The sequence below is a fragment of the Festucalex cinctus genome, chromosome 16 (genome assembly GCF_051991245.1).
Source record: "Festucalex cinctus isolate MCC-2025b chromosome 16, RoL_Fcin_1.0, whole genome shotgun sequence".
NCBI classification, from domain to species: Eukaryota; Metazoa; Chordata; class Actinopteri; order Syngnathiformes; family Syngnathidae; genus Festucalex; species Festucalex cinctus.
Window position 1 is genome coordinate 23817895 of NC_135426.1, and position 18995 is coordinate 23836889.

Sequence of the window (18995 nt, forward strand, 5' to 3'; positions counted from 1 at the left end):
CAGATTCCCGAAGACATTCGGGAAGTCCGTATAATTCCCCCCCCCTCCCTGTGATTTCTTTCGCAATGTCGAGTATCCGGTGGCATGCCTCATCTGTAAATCGGTGAACTAGAAAGACGCCCAGTCGAGCGCTGCAGACCTCCGCCAAGGTGGAAGGATTGCGGTCTGCATGTCACAACGGTTTAAATGCAGTTGGCTTGGTAAAAAAATGTGTTTCTGAAGAATAACGACAAAGGCACTAGGGCTGGGTGTTGCCGCCCACCTCACGATACGATACGTATCACGATACAGGGGTCACGATACGATACGTATCACGATACAGGGGTCACGATACGATACGATACGTATCGCGATACAGGGGTCACGATACGATACGTATCACGATACAGGGGTCACGATGCGATACGTATCGCGATACAGGGGTCACGATACGATACGTATCGCATTACATATGTATCCCAATACTTGATCTCTAACTGATACGTATCCCGATATTTTACATCAATTTACTTGCGTAACAGTCATATGTACACCTAAAGGATACGTTTGTTATGCTGACTGACAAAACTATTTTTGTTAGCAGCTCTTCTGGTTTACCACCAAGCGGCATGCCTGGTTTAAAATGTGCACGCACTGCAGAGCAAGGAGCAACTTTCACAGACACACCGGGAAAATTTACTAACAGGCATGAGCCGATATGAGCAAAAATATCAAAGTATTAAAATTACAGCTCTAAAATGTGCGTATTTTAAATATTTGGGGAAATAAACACAGCATTTTTTTTTCATGTAACACATTCTATTTCGTTTTTAAACCAAATATATGAAAATTGGTACATTAAGACACGTGCCATGTTAAGTTTAGAAGTAAATAAATGTTGATATTCCTCCTCTGTTTTCATTTTTCTTAGCAAGACACAGTGTCCAATCACTGGTGAGCTATTTTTAGCATTAATTGAAGTCAATTAACTTCAAAGACGCTGCCGGTTTTTATTTTTTAGGTAAACGTAAACTGTGCCTATTTAAAGTGAACGAGCAACATCGATTCTGACGCCTGCGTATCGATACGTGTATTGCAATTGCCGTATCCTTTTTTTTTTTAAGCACACCCCTAAAAGACACTCTGATAAGTCTTGTGGGGGTTAAGAGATCATTTGGTTTGTGGTTCGGGATTGTCACTGGGGTTAGAATTGTGGAATTAGGCCAAGGTTAGGGTTGAGGTAAACTTACGGTTGGGTTTATGTTTAGGGTAGTATTTGGGTGTTCATGTTAGAGTCGGGGTAGGGTTCAGTCAGGATTTCTCATCCTAAAGCCATGTAAAGATGAGCGTCCAAGTCTTTTCTGCAGGTGCGCTTGGTTGTGGAAATTCTTTGGCCTTTGTTCCTCTTCTTCATCCTGGTATGGGTGCGCTTCACCAACGAGCCAACCTACAAAGGCCAATGTAAGTCGAAGCTCACCCTGTGATTGTGATCCACATTGTCTACTAGCAGTGTTGCCGGTAGCTCAAAAAAATTTGCTTTCCAAAGTAACTAGTAGTCTAACTTTATTCTACAAAGTAGTCTGATTAAAGTGACTGTCCAGAGATTCAATGCGTTACTCCACATTTTCATGAAGACGGCAAAATATCTCACTGTTTTGTAACAGTCACAAACAACTGCCGCTAACCACGAAGATGAGGCGGAAGTCGTTGATCACCACACTGAATTCAGCCATGGTCTGGTCGTGAATGGTTTGCACATTCAAAACAAAAGTGATGATACTTTTACTACTAGTTTTATTCACCAACAGGCACACAACGCAACAAAAAAAAAAAGTGTACATTATGGACCATAAAAGTGGTAAAAAAATAATTTATTTCCATCCTCAACTGGTCCGTGAAGCATGATGGGATGAGGTTGTCTCCGCCCTCTCGCCAAGGGGGAGGGACGTCAGACAAGTCACGTTTTCACAACGCATGCACGAGTCGACTCAAGTGGACACACTTGGAATTGCGGAACAAACAATAGAGGAATTAAGGGGATCTTCATTTTCAACCTGGATAGATTTTTATTTGTTGTTTTATAAAAAGTTTTTATGTTACAGGAAGTCAAGAGTGACTGCCTATTTTGTTTTTCATTAAAAAAAACAACAACTTTATTTTCATGTTAAAAATGCACTTTCAATAAAGTATTTGGAACTCATTATTTTTTATGTTGAGATGGTGTTATCGGCAGCTGCTGAAAGTAACTAAAAAAGTAACTTTTAATCTAACTTAGTTACTTTTATAATCAAGTAATCGGTAACGCAATTTAGTTACTTTTAAAACCAAGTAATCAGTATCGTAACGAAGTTACTTTTTCAAGGTAACTGTGGCAACACTGTCTACTAGTTCTGAAAGCAGATAAGACAACAACAATCTGGTTCTCTAGGCCACTACCCGAATAAAGCCATGCCATCGGCTGGGGTGCTCCCTTGGATTCAGGGTCTGGTTTGCAACATCGACAATCCCTGTCTGAGTCACCCGACGCCAGGGGAGACGCCGGGACAAGTCAACAACTTCGACAACTCAATGTAAGCCAAATGATGTTGGTTAAAACACGACGCATGCGGCAGTAAATGCATGCAATGTTGCTAACGTGATGACCTCATCCGCTCAGAATTTCCAAGGCGCTGATTGAGTTGCAAGGCCTCCTGGTGAACAAATCCCTCGTCAGCAACGCCCGACGACTGGCGGATGACGTCACCCGATGGGCCTCGGTCGTGTCGCGGGCTGACGCTGGCAACGGTAGGAACCGTTTGAATGTCAAGCGCGAGACGAGCCGGAAAATCGAGTGTAAATATAGTCATGGAAAAGACAACAATTCCGCCTCTTATGTCTTTGTCAAGTAGTTGCCGCCGAGGGAAAGTATCGCTGTTGTTCCGATGACACCTCTGAGGATTTGTTGTTCTCCTTTATCCCTCAAAAACAACGAGGCGTGATTATTTACGACGCCATTTTGCATGCAGACTGACAGATCATTTGTCTTGATAAGTTGCTGCTTTGCATGAGGCCCGTTTGGCGCAACGCTATTCAGATTTTTTTTTTTTTCCCCTCCACCCCGCCCCGCCCCGCCCTGCGCCATCTAATTTGCAAATAGGCAAAGAGGGGAGGCGTGCCGCCGCCGTACAACAAACAACTGGCGGGGGGGGACATTTGCATTTCGGGGGTCACCGGCTTGTAATATACAAGATTAAATCCATCAAAGATCCAAGCAGGAGCATAATTAATAGCACGCGTCGTCTGAGGTGAGACGAGAAAAAGGTCGTTAGCAAGAACGACGGATGACGGCATGGAAAAGTTTTGGATGGCAAAGGTAGCTAACGGAACACATTTTTTTGGGAAGTACAGTCATCCTAACACATATTCACAAATTCACCAATTTGTGTTTTTTCTCTATGGAACCGTACCCCAGCTCTAACCCAAAAACTCAACAACCCCCGAAATAATGGCCACTTACTTTCCGCTTTTTACTTTTCACTTTCCCTTCAAGGACAACCGGTCCAACTGACAACTATTCTGAGAGACGATGAAACATTCTCGGCACACTTGAGGGAGCATTTGTCAGTGCCGCTTCCGGTGGTCGAGAGCCTCATGGCTGCCAACATTCCTCTCAACCCGGTGGGTATGACCGTTAACTCATTTGCTCCCAAAAACGTGAAAATACGTTGTTTTTTTAATGTTCTAAGTGTCCCAAAGACGTATTTATACGTTTTTTTTGTTTTGTTTTTTTGATGCTAGAGCATACAGAAGGCTTTTATGCAGCCTCTCAACTGCAAAGAACGGTTGCAGAAATGGTAGTTATTACACAAACGGCCAGCAGGTGGCAGCAGAGCAAAAGAGATCAACCAGAGCCATCTAGAAAAAAAAGCTCAATTACTTACAATTTTGAATTGATTTGTGAAAACTGATGAAACTTAGCTCTCTTCTAATGCTAATTTCTGCAAAACGGAAACAGATAGAAACATACTTTTTTTTCCTGATGAAAGAAGAGACTTTAATCTGTCTTTTGATAGGTTCCATGCTTTTATAGCAATAGAACACAATATTCTGTAGGCCTTGCAAAATCAGTCCAAATCCAGCAAAACAGCCGGGAGCGAATGGGATTGCGAAATGTGAAAATGGCGGCGAGTGAATGAGTTAAAAACAGTGAAGCGGTGCAGTGGAACCTGCTAAATAGCATCCAACTTAGAACTCTAGTGAAATGTCCCGGAAATGCCCTCCTTTTCCCGACGCAAGATCGCAGGCGTCCCTGCACCCGCTCGCCTGGGGAGAATCCTGTGTGACGGCGAAAACCTGGACCGTTACGTCCAGTTTAGCAGCCCGTTGGACAGGGAGGCCTTCCGGAACGCCAGCTGCTCGCTGGGACCTCAGCAGCTCAGCGACAGCCAGCGAGTGCTCCTGCAAAATCTGGACCCGAGCAAAGTCTTGGCTCAGGTCAGCGTTCTTTTGATTTCTTCGAAATAAACTTTCAGGCAAAAGGCTTTCTTTTGAATGTTTTTATCTTAAATGGCTTCTTTTTGTGGACGGTCAGGGGTTATGTATGGTTCGGGATTGGGTTGGTATAAGTCAGTGGTTCTTAACCTTGTTGGAGGTACTGAACCCCAGCAGAACCTTTCTTTATTAAAGATTTTTTTTCAAATTGAAGACATAGGTTTACTGATGAACAAAATTTCAAATCACCATCACTCTTTTCTAAAGATGGAATGCAGGGGTATACCAGATACAATGAAATCAGCAGAGGCCCCAGAATTGAACCCTGTGGAACACCGTACGTTCCGTTATACATGCAAATTCATATTGCACATATTCATCTGACCACTTTTTTTTTTACTCGACATAGTATGATGAATGGATTACAATCATAAAGAAATCACACAACATTCCATCGGTCACTGAGTCACAAGTCGACTACTGAGTGCAGCAAAATTACCTGCAGCACAGATTGGCCAAGTAATGTAGCGTGATCACCTGCAGCCCTGAATCGTTTGAGTGGGACATGTGTCTTGACCTCCACCAAACCCATGAGGCCGAACCCCTGGGGGTCGCTCAAACCCAGGATAAAAAAAACAAAACAAAAAAAAAAAAAAAAAACACTGGTATGGCCTTAGCAGTTTTTGTTATGGATAGGTTGGAATTGGGTTTTGGGGTTCAGCCAGGGAATTGGTTAAGGTTTGAGGTTATTCATAAGACTATTAATTAGGGTTTGGTAGAGCGAAGATGTTTATTCGTCATTTTCGCAGTAAAACCGCAACAGCAGCAACTAAGCAATAAAATGCTTATTTTTGCTAGTCTCCCTCCAATTACACAAATAATATAAAAGATTTGGGGAAAGAAAAGCAGTTTTAAATAAGGTGTAAAGGTAGGTGAGGTTTTGGTTAGTCTTAGGGTAAGGTTTTTTTTTATTTTCTTTTTTCCTGTAAGGACTGTGTGTTTTTAACTGTCATGGAATTGTACAAATAAGATAACCACTGTTAATATTAGTTAAAGGTCAAAGCACTAAACCAGCCTGCGTGCTGTGTAGATGATTCATTGCCTGCAGTATATTACATTTTTGCACTTCTTTTTTTTTTTTTGTTCTCCTTGAAAGCAGGCGCTTCCTTTCATGCTCACCTCTGTGTCTCCCCATGATGTTATTAAAATACATGCCATCACCAGAAATATTTATTAGAAGCGATGTTCTCTTGAATTCTTTTTAAATCCCGGAGTTCCCGCTGGGATTATGCAAGCCCGCACTTTTTTTTTTTTTTTTTTTTTTTTTTTTTTGAGTTTATCTTGGAGGGGAAAATATATGGCCCAGCAAATCCAATAAATAAGTGATAAGGCGAGGAAGTTTGTAGGGGAGATTATTTGAACAATTTCAGCCCACAGGCACAGTAAAAGAAAAGCTTCGGACAAAATGGGGCGCACGTAAAAAAAAAAAAAAAAAAAAAAAGCTCCCGGGTGCCATCAGCAAATGGATGGAACAGAACATCAAGCCGTTGCACTTTAAGGCCCACATGCGGAATGACGGCGATAACAACAACAGCGTGTAAGAAAGGACAACGGACGTGAGTCAGAGTTTATCACCGGGCTGGTGAATGGCGGACGTCGGGTTGGACTGCGCTGACATATGTTATCAAATTGGCTTTTTTTTTTAAATGTATTTATTATTTTTTGTTTTTACCTCTCAACCTTCCTTAGAGGATTTTACAATTGCATGGCGGGCTTATAACAGGTTTACCACCCTGACTTGTAACGTGTCGGGATGTAACGATATCCAAATATCACGATACGATATTGTCACGATACGATAATTATCACGATATTGTGGGGGCGTTGGCGATATTTAAAAAAAGATCACAATATTGTAAAAAAAGAGAGCTCATACTTATAAAAAAAAATAAAATGATATTGTGCTTTTGTACATTACAGCAATGCATATCAACCACCTACAATCTGTGATAAGAATATTGAGGCACTTATTTGCTAATCGATCGCTTCACGAGCAAATTCGGTTCCCCTTCATCTGACGATTCGCATCGATTTTCAACATAGAAGGCCAAAACATCCCTAATGAAAATTAAATTGCACTAATAAACTAGCCACCAGAGGGTGCTACAACTGCACAAATGGAAATAAACCTGACTTTTTTTTTTATTATTATTATTAATTTTTTTTAACCTGACTTTTTTTTTTAACAGATGTATTCCTTTTAAATATCGCGAACATGACGACGACGATATTGTGGCAGTTTTCATATCACGATATGACGATGTTGCCCTTATCGTGACATCCCTAGTTAGGTGTACTTAAGAGCGAGTGCACTCCTAAGAATGTCGACTTTAGAGGTACTTTCTATGTCTTGAATTTGAAGCAAATCATTTTTTTTCTTAATTTTTCAATAAACAAGGGTTTGGCGTACGCGCATCAGAAACTGGTGGGGTTCCTTCCGTACCTCCAACAAGGTTAAGAAAAACTGTTTTAACTCGAGCGTTCATGAAAAACGCCCGTTTTCAGTGATCAAATTACAAGCAGACCCGTTGCGCAAGTTTCTGATCGATATAATATTCCTCCAGCTGCCTTCAGCTTTGGATTTGAACGGCGTTCACATGACGACGCTGCTTGAGAGAACCACAGCAAACGCACTCCCCGTCCTCCAAGAGGTTCGTATTCCAGTCACGCAGGAGATCTTTTATTTATATGATCAACTCATGTTGTTGTTTTTTTTTCTCTCTTTAAAACCAGGTGAGCCGTTTGCAGAACTCCATGATCCTCGCGGGGTCGTTGGATTTCCAGGGGGACATGATTGGCAGCGTCAATGCGCTTCTGTGCGGAAAGCAGTTTGACTCCAATTCCACCAACATGACCCTCAGCTCCCCGTCGCTCACACGAGTGCTTAGCAAGCAGTCAATCTCCAGCGAGCGCAACGCTTCCGGTGAGTCTCCTCGAAATATTTGATCATATGTTTCCACATTTTGGCCAAGATGGGCCAAATGTATTACCGTATTACCGTGATTATAAGGCGCACCTTCGATGAATGACATATTTTCAAACTTTTTCCATATAAAGTCGCTACAGTCGAGGCTGGGGTTACGTTATGCATCCATTAGATGGTGCTGCGCTAAAGGGAATGTCAACAAAACAGTCAGATAGGTCAGTCAAACTTTATGAATAGATTACAAACCAGCTTTCTGACAACATTCACTCCCAAAAATGAATAAACAGCTCTTTTATTATTTTCTCTGAGCTAAAGTATTAGTATTAGCTAGCGATCCAAGATGGCGGCATCTTCCGCGCATGCGCGTCACCGATCGTGCAGGGTCACCGTGTGCGTGCGAGTTTGTGCTCTTTAATTCACCTGAAACCTGTTATAAAACCAAGACCCTTCACCTGAACCGGTTACCCGCCGGAGTCGTGAAGTTGTCAGGAGACCAGAGGAAGGATCAAAGGAAGGAAAGATCTTTATAGTATAGTATAGAAGCATCGATACTTGACACGTGTAATGTTGGCATGCGCGATTGATACCACCGATAAAAGGCCTAGTTTTTAACTCATTCACTGCCATTCACGGAAAAAGACGTTAAATGATTTTTTGCTGGTCTGGCAATGAATGTGTTAATAAATAACTTTTTTTTTTTTTTTTTTAAATCAAAGTGGCCCTTGCAGCTTTCTATTTTTCTGTATGTGGCCCTCAGAGGAAAAAGTCTGGACACCCCTGCTGTACATTATATCAACAATTTATAATTGCTTCATTGATTTTTACCATGTTTAACTCATTCACTGCCATTGACGGAAAAAGACGAATGATGCAAATGATGCATTTTTTTGCTGGTCTGGTGATGAATGTGTTAAGTGTTGCAGTATCGGACAGACCAGTTTTGGCTCCTCTCTATATACTATATTGGGAGGTCATAGGTCTTTCTTTAAAATTGTCATTGTTTTTTGGGAGAAGTTTAATTGATACCTTTTTATTTTATTGGTAAATTTAATTTGGTACCTGTGACTACACAAGACTTGAGTATTGATACTGGTGTCAGTCTGAAACAAAGTGGTATCGAACATCCCTCGTATAATGTGAGCAAACGGAACGATGACTTTTCGTTAAGCCATCGCCGTGCCGCAAAAAACGGCCTCAGGCTGCACGGTCAAGGCCCGAGGTGGCGAAGCAATCTTTACATGTTTCAAAGCCGCTTTTTTTGTTTCCACTTCTTCCCGACGTCCATGGCGAGATGTTAAATGCGCCGCGGGCTTTCCGGTCGGCCAATTTAAATTCCATAAGATCCCGGAGAATTCGATCTTCCGCGTCGGACGTTTCATTAAAGCTCCTCGCCAGGAAGAAGCGGCGCACGCACGATTAGATTTTAATAAGACGCCACTGTTCCCTTGGAAATAAAAAGTTAAAAACGTACGCGCCGGTGCCAGCACAAATGAGCACAAACACGATATCAGCGCGTCTGTTAACACGCTAATGGCTGTTTTGGCATTTTCCTGCACTTAACTGAATCTGGGAACGTGTTACGGACGCGCTCGTAAATGGCCAATTACAACTGATTTGGAAAGTGTAAAAGCACTCACAAAGGCATTGTACAACAGACATATCAACTCCACTCGAAACATATTTTTTGCTATCTTAATGTTTGAGTTTTTGTTTTTTTTTCTACGCAGATATTATTATAAGATCAAATAGCTCCGCAAGTAGCGCCTCGTCTAAAAATATATCATGTATCGCCGTCGCCAGCTAATGATTAGAAGCTCGTCTTGGTGGGCCGCCATTACGCAAAGTGGCATCTGTCGCCGCCTTTGATGGGAACAGCTGGCCGGGGTCCGGGTAGAGGGGCGGCCATTAGCTCTGGTCTCGCGCCGACCTCCCAAGCAGCACCTGGGAGAGGCGGCGGCGGCGAGTTTGGGCTCGCGTTTAATTGCACTGAAAACGCCTGCTAACATCTCCCCTCAGGGGCGAATAAAAAGTCAGGAAGGAAAAAAAAAAACGCAACTCGCGAAGGAAGTAAAAAAAAAAAAAAGGAGATTGTTTTGCTTTCGAGGGTGTTGACCTGTAAGAATGTGCACTTGTGATGTTGTTGAACTTGGAGGGATCATTCTTGTTATGTGACGTACTTGCGAGGCGAGTTTACTCGTTAGCTTGTCTACTCATGTTTGTAAGATTGTTAACGTGTAAAAGTATATAACTTGTCGAGATATGTGCAGCCCGAAATGCGCGGGATCATCATGCAGTGGAGACTTAGTAAAGTGCAGTGCAGTATCTGGTCCTCACTTAACACGCTTGCGGCTTTCTCAACCTGTCGGTATAGGCAGCACTGGTGAATTAATAATGACGCTGCTTCTGCTGTGCACTATTCTCTCCAAATATGTAAAAATATTTTTACATTTATGGACTCAGGTGGGAATGAATCCCTTGGACAGTATTTTGAGGTGAACATAAGAAACTCGATCGCTTTGAGTACTACAATGTATACACATGAAATTGTAAGTTTACAAGGTTAAAATGTTTGAGGGCTCCACAATTTTTCCATCAGTGCTACTTGAGGGCCTCAAAGGATCACACAATTCCTAACCAAACGTATGACAGATATACTATTTTAGCCATGTGCATAAGTGTTCTTAATACATTTCTCAAAACTGGTATAAAAGCTCTTAACCCAAAAACAAAACACGCAAACAACAAAATAATTTATCCCCATATAAGTACTGTGATGATTTTTTTTTTCTTTCGAGTGCATAAAAATGACCATTCAAGGACAGCACAAAACTACTGAACAGCAAACCAGCATTAAATGCTATAACTCATTTTATACATTTTGTTTTCCCACTAAAATCCACTCTCAAAATTGTTAATAATAATAATAATAATAATAATATAATTTATAATAGGGGTGTACCAAAAAATCGATTCATAAAAGAATCGAAATTCTCAGTTATTAATCGAATCGAATCGATATTAATATCCAAAAATCGATTTTATTTAAATTAAAAATGAAGAAGAAGGGGAAAAAGCAGTTGTAGCCCACATGCTTTTTTTGTGGAAATAGGCACTTAAAATACAAAATTAATAAATGTTTAAACAAAAAAAACAAAAAAAAAGACACATTAATGTCTCCATTTGTCATTTTGTCTTGCAAAGCAGACTGGAGTACATCATGACAATGTTGTGCATATCTGTAAATTGAAGCAGAAATCATTTGTCAATCAAATCATTTTGAGTCGAAAATCGTTTGAATCGAGAATCGATTCTGAATCGAATCGTAGACAAAAAAATCGTAATCGAATCGAATCGCGAGACAGTCAAAGATTCCCAGCCCTAATTTATAACTAAGTACAGCAAAAGCAAAATCACAGTTTGGTACCCACAAATTAGCATATTAGCTACACTGTTAGTTAGTTTGTTTGTTTGTTTTCAATTTTTCAAAATTTGGCTAGTTTTCTGGATTTTTTTTTTTGTTGCATTTACCCCACTTTTTTTTGTGGAAAAAAAACCCCCATCACAAATCCTCAAAAGAAACTCAATATCCATACACTTTGCAAGAACACAACTCCTGTTCCTTTCCTTCTAATGATGGCTTCTCTAGGTTCTTTTTGTCAAACCCTCGTTGAGACTCTGGAGGGAACCCCTGGTCTCCGTTCCATCTGGCGCACCTTCAAGCTCTTTTTCCGAGGAAAAGTCCTTTTCACGCCAGATACCCCAGCAACACGACTCGTCGTGAAAGAGGTAATACTACACCGACGTACTCCCCGATGGTGTGCGGCGTATACGTCCCGACTGGAGAGGCAACACGTCATTCTGAAATTATGTTCAATCTCTTTAATAAGTATTATTAATAAAGTATGTTTAAAAAAAAAAAAAAAATCGAATTATGCTGACAATTAATGTCGCTCCATAGCGTTAGCCGCTAACAGCTAGCCGCTTCACAAGTGCCCAATATAGACAATGTGCATCAATGTGCTTTTTAGCCGGCCAAGTCGCTACTGTGGTTCTGATGTCACCTCGTCCCACGCTCACTCACTAATGTTTCCGGTGCGTAAAAAAAATGTCAAGGTGCAAGCTTACAGTGGGCAGCAGTCGCAAACCCGTCTCATTGGAACTGACGCACCGAATGCGGCTTAATAGGTTTGTCTTTGTGGTTGTGGTGTTGTCTGTCAATCAGGCTAACAGCACCTTCAGCGCTCTGGCGATGCTAAAAGAAATGGCTGACGCTTGGGACCAACTGGGGCCACGGGTATGGGATTTCTTTCAGAACAGCCAGCAAGTCAACGCAATACGGGTAAGATTCATTTACAGTATTCTACGGAGCCCCTAAAGTGACATGGGAGAAAAAAAAAAATATGTTTCTTGTCCGGACGAGAAAGTTTCTTGTCGGGATGAGAAAGTTTCTTGTCCGGACGAGAAAGAGAAAGTTTCTCATCCGGACGAGAAAGTTTTTGTCCGGTTGGGAAAGTTTCTTGTCCGGATGAGAAAGTTTCTTGTCCGGATGAGAAAGTCTCTTGTCCGGATGAGAAAGTTTCTTGTCCGGATGAGAAAGTCTCTTGTCCGGATGAGAAAGTTTCTTGTCCGGATGAGAAAGTCTCTTGTCCGGATGAGAAACTTTTCTTGTCCGGATGAGAAAGCGAAAGTTTCTCGTCCGGACGAGAAAGAGAAAGTTTCTCATCCGGACGAGTAAGAGAAAGTTTCTCGTCCGGACGAGTAAGAGAAAGTTTCTCGTCCGGACGAGAAAGCGAAACTTTCTCGTCCGGACGAGAAAAGGTAGCTTCAGCAAGCTGTAGCATGGTCGCTAGCTAGCTAGCACCATTGGGGTTTAGCTATTCTTCTCTTTAACATACGTCATTGTCTGACTCTTATCCTCCTCAGACAATTTTTGAGCTTTCACTTAGCACCACCGCCGTCCTCCAGCGAGGTCCAATCTCCAAACCAGGACTTTGCAGGTCCAAAGACGAGGAGTGCTGACATTTCTACCCCAGCCCTTGGCTCAAAAAGAACGACTTAAGATGTATACACACGGCAGGGGAGTGCATACTTGTACAGTTTTCGAGCCTCCTGTTCAGTATGGGAACCGAGGGATGGAAGTAATTATGGATAAGTACGGGATAATTTTCATCCTGGCAGAAGGGATTATCTATAGAAGTAGAGGACATGGACACTTTGCCTCCACCTCTATCCTTTTCCATCCCTCCCCCTCTCTCTCTCTTGCAGTATTTCCTTGACACTGACATTACTCCAGTGTCACTCCAAATGAGCTTATAGGCAGCTGGAGGGAAGCAGACATCGGGAGCTCCACATAGCCGCGGTATTCATTACCCTAGCCCTAACCTTTACACAAATGGGCCCGCATTCCTCCTTTGTCTTCATTTTCTCTGCTCTGCTCTTTCCTCCGCCGCCGCCGCCTCGTGCTACCGGGCCACCGGCACCGAGGGCGTTTCGTCATCACTGGCGGAGGTCTTTCAAGGTCGCAGACGTCTTTTAGTTTTGATGGACCAATTACCGCGGCCGGCGAGTCTGTCCGAGGTCCGGCGCCGAAAAGAAAAGGCCGTAAACAGAGGCACTAAAAAGCCAACAGAGTGAAGAGGGGTCAGGAACCTGTTTCCCCATCAAATGAAAATGATATCCAAATCAGCTTTCTGGTACTGACGCTCCCCCTAACTCGCAAATCTTCGAGTTATAAACGTGTGGATCCCAAGTCGGGCGTATCGTGACACGGTGCATTGCAGGGCGCAGTCATAGTTTATACCTAACTCGTTCGTAAGATGGCATCCGGAACGTGTTTTTGTCTCGTCAGACTTTGCTGGACAACCCGGCGTTCGCCGCCGCCCTGGACCAGCGTCTTAACGGCACCGGCTGGACCGCCGCTCTGCTCGCCAACTTCCTCTACAACGGCCCCCCGGAGGATCGCCCCGCCGGGATGCCACCTCACGACTGGCGGGACCTTTACAACGCCACCACCCAGATTCTCCGGCTTCTATCCGACGTCCTCGGCGTAAGTTATCCGTTGGTGGTATCTCTCTGCAGCTTTTATGTCGGCGATTCTTTCGCTGTTGATTCAGCACACGAAAAATATCTTTTCACTCATTTCTGTGTCGTGAGAGGCTTCGCTGTTTGCCAAGTTTTAATGGCCTCAAATACAGCACGAGCACACACTAGCAGTTGACGTATTGATCTGCGCCACACTTTGCGGCGGGGGCCCATTTTCTCGACTCGGTGTGATCAAACACGTCTGGAAAGACGATTCACACGCACACAATTCAAAGTCAGCTTTGTCGATTGCTGCTTCTCGTGGATTCATGTACTCTCCTCCCAAAAAAAGCTTCAGAGGAAATATTAGGAAACTTTTTTTTTTTTTCAAAAACTTGTTTCAATTCAGTCAGCTTGCGTAGCGTTCTACCTCAATGTGTCACCCTTTTCTGACAGTGTTTGGACCTGAACAAGTTTCAAGCCGCTGCCAACGAGAACCAGCTGGTGGGCAACGCTTTGGAGCTCCTCAAGAACGACACCTACTGGGCCGGCGTCGTTTTTTCCAACCTGCCGCCCAACGCCAGCCGACTTCCTCCGCACATTCACTACAAGATCCGCATGGACATCGAGGAGGTGGAGGGCACCAACAAAATGAAGGAACGGTACGTAATGGAGCGGAATTCAACCACAAAATAGGTGGGGCGTGGGCGCTCCGGGCGTCTGGGTTGGCTCGTCAGACGGTGGCCTGGGGGTGCTGCGCTTGCCTTGTCGGACCGGGGTCGACGACTCGGAGGTTCTCATGCATGCCAGATCCACCACACCAGCATCTACAAACAGAATTAGCCTCTCCCACTGGTGGCTGAATCAGTGGAGGCTGATGTCTGTGGATGTCACTCTGCTTCATCTATCCTTCCTTCCTTTCTTTAGTTTTTCCTCTGGTCACTTGAGATCTTCGTAATCTGTTGGAATTTAGAGATTTCTGGGGGTTGATTCTGGTTTTGTAACCCCGTGGGTGGTAGGTGGTGTCCGGTTGGTGCTGGATTTCACTTTTGTTTCATCCATCTTTCCTTTGATCCTTCCTCTGGTCTCCTGACAACTTCACAACTCTGGCGGGCCTCTGCAGTATCCGGTTAAGGTGAAGGGATTTTTAACAGGTTTCAGGTTACTTTTGAATACAATTAGCAAACCGGTAGCATAGTCGACATCAACCCCATTTTTATTGATCGCTGTACAATTACGAAGTACGAAATAACCACCAATCACTGGTTAATAAAAAGTGATCAGGGAAAAAAACTGTTTTTCTCATACATTTTACTGCATTAGTTGATTCTAAAATTATTCAACAGTGACAACACGTAGTACAATTTGTATTATTTGACATATTGACATTCACACATGGTACATATGTACAGTATGGTTTGACGTGCAGTTTTGTTGCTTGACACACGTAGTCGGGTGTGACTGATGAAATTGTTAGTGTGTCAGGATCTCCTGTGTTTTATCTACTACTTTTGAAAAGGTCTGTAGTTTTCTTTTTCTTTTTTTAAACCATCATGTTATCACCTTATAAATGTGAGTGTCAGTGTCAGTTTTTTTTTTTGTTGGCGTCTAAATCGCGCTTCTCCGGCAGCGGTTGTGACAGCCTGGCTTGACGTTGACTTGGCCTTTGCCAGCGCGGATGACAATGTGTCTGCTTTTAATAAGGTCATGGTCTCCGGGGGCTCGAGACAACTCCTTTAACGACCTACGCTATATACGGGGAGGCTTCGCCTACCTGCAGGACATGATCGACCACGGCATCGTACGAACGCAAACGACCACGACCCGACCCCTTGGCGTTTTCGCTCAGCAAATGCCGTACCCTTGCTACGTGGATGACACGTGAGTACATTTTTTTTTTAATTCTTTTTTTTTATTTGAGCGAACGAACCTTCCCCCACACTGGGGACCTACAACATTTTTATCAAAGACAGCAACAATTAAAACAAAATGACTACTATGGAGCCACACGACAAGAACTGAGGCAGCAAAAATTAGGCGCGTACTTTTAAAATGGCCGACACAAAATTGCGGTGCGACCACTGAGTCAGACTGAACTGGAAAATATGCTGTTTCTGCATTCCCTTGGTTGGTGCTGCTGTTTTGATTAGCGAAAGAATTTCAATCAACATTTACTGTACATGTAAGACACATTGTACTCAAGTATTATTTGACTCATGGTAATTTTTGCAGTGTTTTTGACGTGTTGTACACGGACGGGCATTGTTCGACATTTGTGCTGAACAGATTGCTGTTTTGGTTAGCAACTGGGTTTCAATGGGGTCGGTAACACATTATAGGGTTTGACTCATGGTATTATTTGACATGTTTGTATTGGCACATAGAAGCATGGTATTGTTTGACCCATTAAAAACAAAAGCTGGCAGTTGTTCAAAACATATTTCAATTCAAATTTTAATTGTGGTTCAATGGGTGTTGCTGTTTTTGTTAGCAAACAGTGTTCAAACAGGCTCTGCCTGCCGGTGAGCCATCATTCTTTGCAATTTCACCCAAATTTCTTTCCTGATATTTCAAAATCAAGGAGTCCCTTGAGTAAAACTTGCATATCCTCTCATGTTTGTCGAACTGAATAACCACCCATGCGAGTCATCAATTTAAAAAAAAACCCACAGATGCATTTAATCAGGCTTGTAAAAGACCAGGAATGCAGTCAGTCCAAACTATCGATTTTAGACAAACCACAGGAAATTCCCTAATAGCTGAAGGATGCTGAATTATTTATGCAGGTCTCTACCGACCATGGGCATCGGTGTACATAACGCAGCCCGCTCTAATCCCGTTTCATCGTGTAAGCTCCGTATCGCCGGGAAAAATCTTCCATCGTCACAACATTACGCTCTCCGTTAATAAAGCAAAAAAAAAAAAAAAAAAAAAAAAAGCCCGAAGATAATTACTTGGGAGATTTAACAACACCGCACAGCAGAACGCAGAATATTCAGCTCCGCTGGGACTGGCATTTCCAGAGATTAGGGATCTAATTTCAGAGTATTATGTGCTTTACATCGCAGAGAGTTTTCAATAAAGCGATCTTTATGAGCTGTTTGGGAAGCGAGGATGAAAATGATGACTTTGTTTGGCTGTTTAATAACAATGCACCTCTTTTGGGGGGGGGGGGGGGGGGCATACATTATTTTGGCATTGATGATTACCGTATTTTCCGCACTATAAGGCACACCGCATTATAAGGCGCACCTTCAATGAATGACATACTTTCAAACTTTTTCCATATATTAGGCGCTACAGTAGAGGCTGGGGTTACGTTATGCATCCATTAGATGGTGCTGCGCTAAAGGGAATGTCAACAAAACAGTCAGATAGGTCAGTCAAACTTTATTAATAGATTACAAACCAGCTTTCTGACAACTCCATTCACTCCCAAATTGAATAAACAGCTGTTTTATTGTTTTCTCTGAGGTAAAGTATTAGTATTAGCTTGCGATCCAAGATGGCGGGATCTTCTGCGCATGCGCGTCACCGATCGTGCGGGGTCACTGGTAGCTTCTTGACAGCGAGACCTGTTGCGGCTCAATGCTGATCCATATATAAGGCGCACTGGATTATAAGGCGCATGGTCAGCTTTTGAAAAAAAAATTGAAGGCTTTTAGGTGCGCCTTATAGTGCGCAAAATACGGTACTCATTGAACATGTGAAACTAAACACATTTGCACAAATCGCGGGTCTATCTGTTCATTGACTTTCTGCTCACCGTGCATACCACCACCCACACTCGCTGGTCTGTCATTTTTATTAACCTTTTTGCTCCCAAAGTGAGCAGTACTTTTTTTTTTTTTTTTTCAATTTTATGCTTCTGCAACAAAGTCGGTGGGCATGTTGATAAACATTCTCCGAAACCCGCAGTCAAATATAAACAAAAAGTCTGCCATTTTTTGTCTCAAGGAGTTATTTCAGGTTCACTTCAACCATTTACAGGCGCACGTCAAAGACATTTATCAAATCACAAAGGGATTTTGATTTGCGTTGTGATTTCGATTGCGGTTTCATAACGGTGGCAAATCGGACAGTCGCCGGCCCCCCCTCACTCGCCGTGTTCCATCTCCCCGAGAGGACCGATTAATAATTACAGAAGATAAATGGAAGCCATCAAGCTCTGCAATACCCTCAGTCCCAACACCATTTACTCCCTCGCCCCGTGCCGCCACACGGGCAATCCGATAAATTATTAACCCTTGAAAATTGCTATTTCATTCATGAATAATTGACAGAGGAATCAGACAAAGGAAGATGCGCTGGAACGGAGAGATGGGAAAGGACCGTGGCGGTAATTATTTTAACTGCACAGTCTCCAGTCAAACGAATGGGAAGAACTATATAAGCTTTCATTGACGCACTTAAACAGCCGCCTATTTGCATTTTGTTAGATGGGATAATTCCCAACCAAAAATGGAACGTGTGGCGAAATAGGCTGGCGGATCAGTGCGATATGAGCAACACAGATGATTTTGTATAAATAACATGCACTTTGTCCATTTCCTGGTTGCCATTTATTTTTTAACTCATTTGCTCCCAATAACGTGTAAATACGTTTTTTTTTATGTTTTAAGTGTCCCAAAGACGTATTTATACGTTGGTTTTTTTTGGGGTTTTTTGTTTTTTTATGCTAGAGCATACAGACTGGGCCTAGGGTCCATTTCTGTCTTGCTAATCTTAACTCAATTGCTCCCGATAACGTGTAAATCCGTTTTTTTTTAATGTTCTAAGTGTCCCAAAGACGCATTTATACGTTTTTGTTTTTGTTTTGTTTTTTTAATGCTAGAGCATACAGAAGGCTTTGATGCAGCCTCTCAACTGCAAAGAACGGTTGCAGAAATGGTAGTTATTGCACAAACGGCCACCAGGTGGCAGCAGAGCAAAGGAGATCAAGCAAGGCCATGTAAAAAAAAAAAGCTCAATTACTTACAATTTTAAATAGATTTGTGAAAACTGATGAAACTTAGCTCTCTTCTAATGCTAATTGCTGCAAAACGGAAACAGATGAAAGAAGAGACTTTAATCTTTCTTTTGATAGGTTCCATGCTTTTATAGCAATCGAACACAATATTCTGTGGGCCTTGCAAAATCAGTCAAAATCCAGTAAAACAGCCGGGACTGCTTCTGTGAAAATGGCTGTGAGTCAATGAGTTAAGGATAATGTTTGAAAATCATCGTTTTTTGATATTTTCTATAGTTTCAAGCAGAAGTGCCCCTTGCCCCCGCACGCACATCTACCCCCCCTGTGGTGGCATTTTGCACTGAAGATAACCAAAGTGCGTTCACTCCCGCTGTCCTCCCATTGAGCCGGCACGCGCCCGAGCCTGTGATGATGCCGCGGGATAAATGTTGACCCCCATGGGGCCTGATAGCACATAAACACATCCTTTATCGCTGGCCCCTGCGCCTCCTCACGCTCGGGAATCACAGGCGTCTCTTGTTTGGATCCCGGGGCTGCCATCTCCATTAATAGGCCTTTAACATTCTCACA

General features: G+C 42.8%; 1 protein-coding gene across 1 annotated transcript in view; it reads left to right on the forward strand.

Moving 5' to 3' along the window:
- LOC144003075 (phospholipid-transporting ATPase ABCA1) overlaps positions 1-18995 on the forward strand; it is a 74757-nt gene that overhangs the window by 1461 nt on the left and 54301 nt on the right. Inside the window, exons 2-13 of the mRNA XM_077498879.1 lie at positions 1347-1440; positions 2408-2549; positions 2636-2763; positions 3509-3636; positions 4255-4452; positions 7074-7160; positions 7243-7432; positions 11082-11221; positions 11658-11774; positions 13284-13481; positions 13913-14118; positions 15161-15337. Of these exons, the coding sequence (XP_077355005.1) occupies positions 1347-1440; positions 2408-2549; positions 2636-2763; positions 3509-3636; positions 4255-4452; positions 7074-7160; positions 7243-7432; positions 11082-11221; positions 11658-11774; positions 13284-13481; positions 13913-14118; positions 15161-15337 (1805 nt within the window). The remainder of the gene's footprint in view (positions 1-1346; positions 1441-2407; positions 2550-2635; positions 2764-3508; positions 3637-4254; positions 4453-7073; positions 7161-7242; positions 7433-11081; positions 11222-11657; positions 11775-13283; positions 13482-13912; positions 14119-15160; positions 15338-18995) is intronic.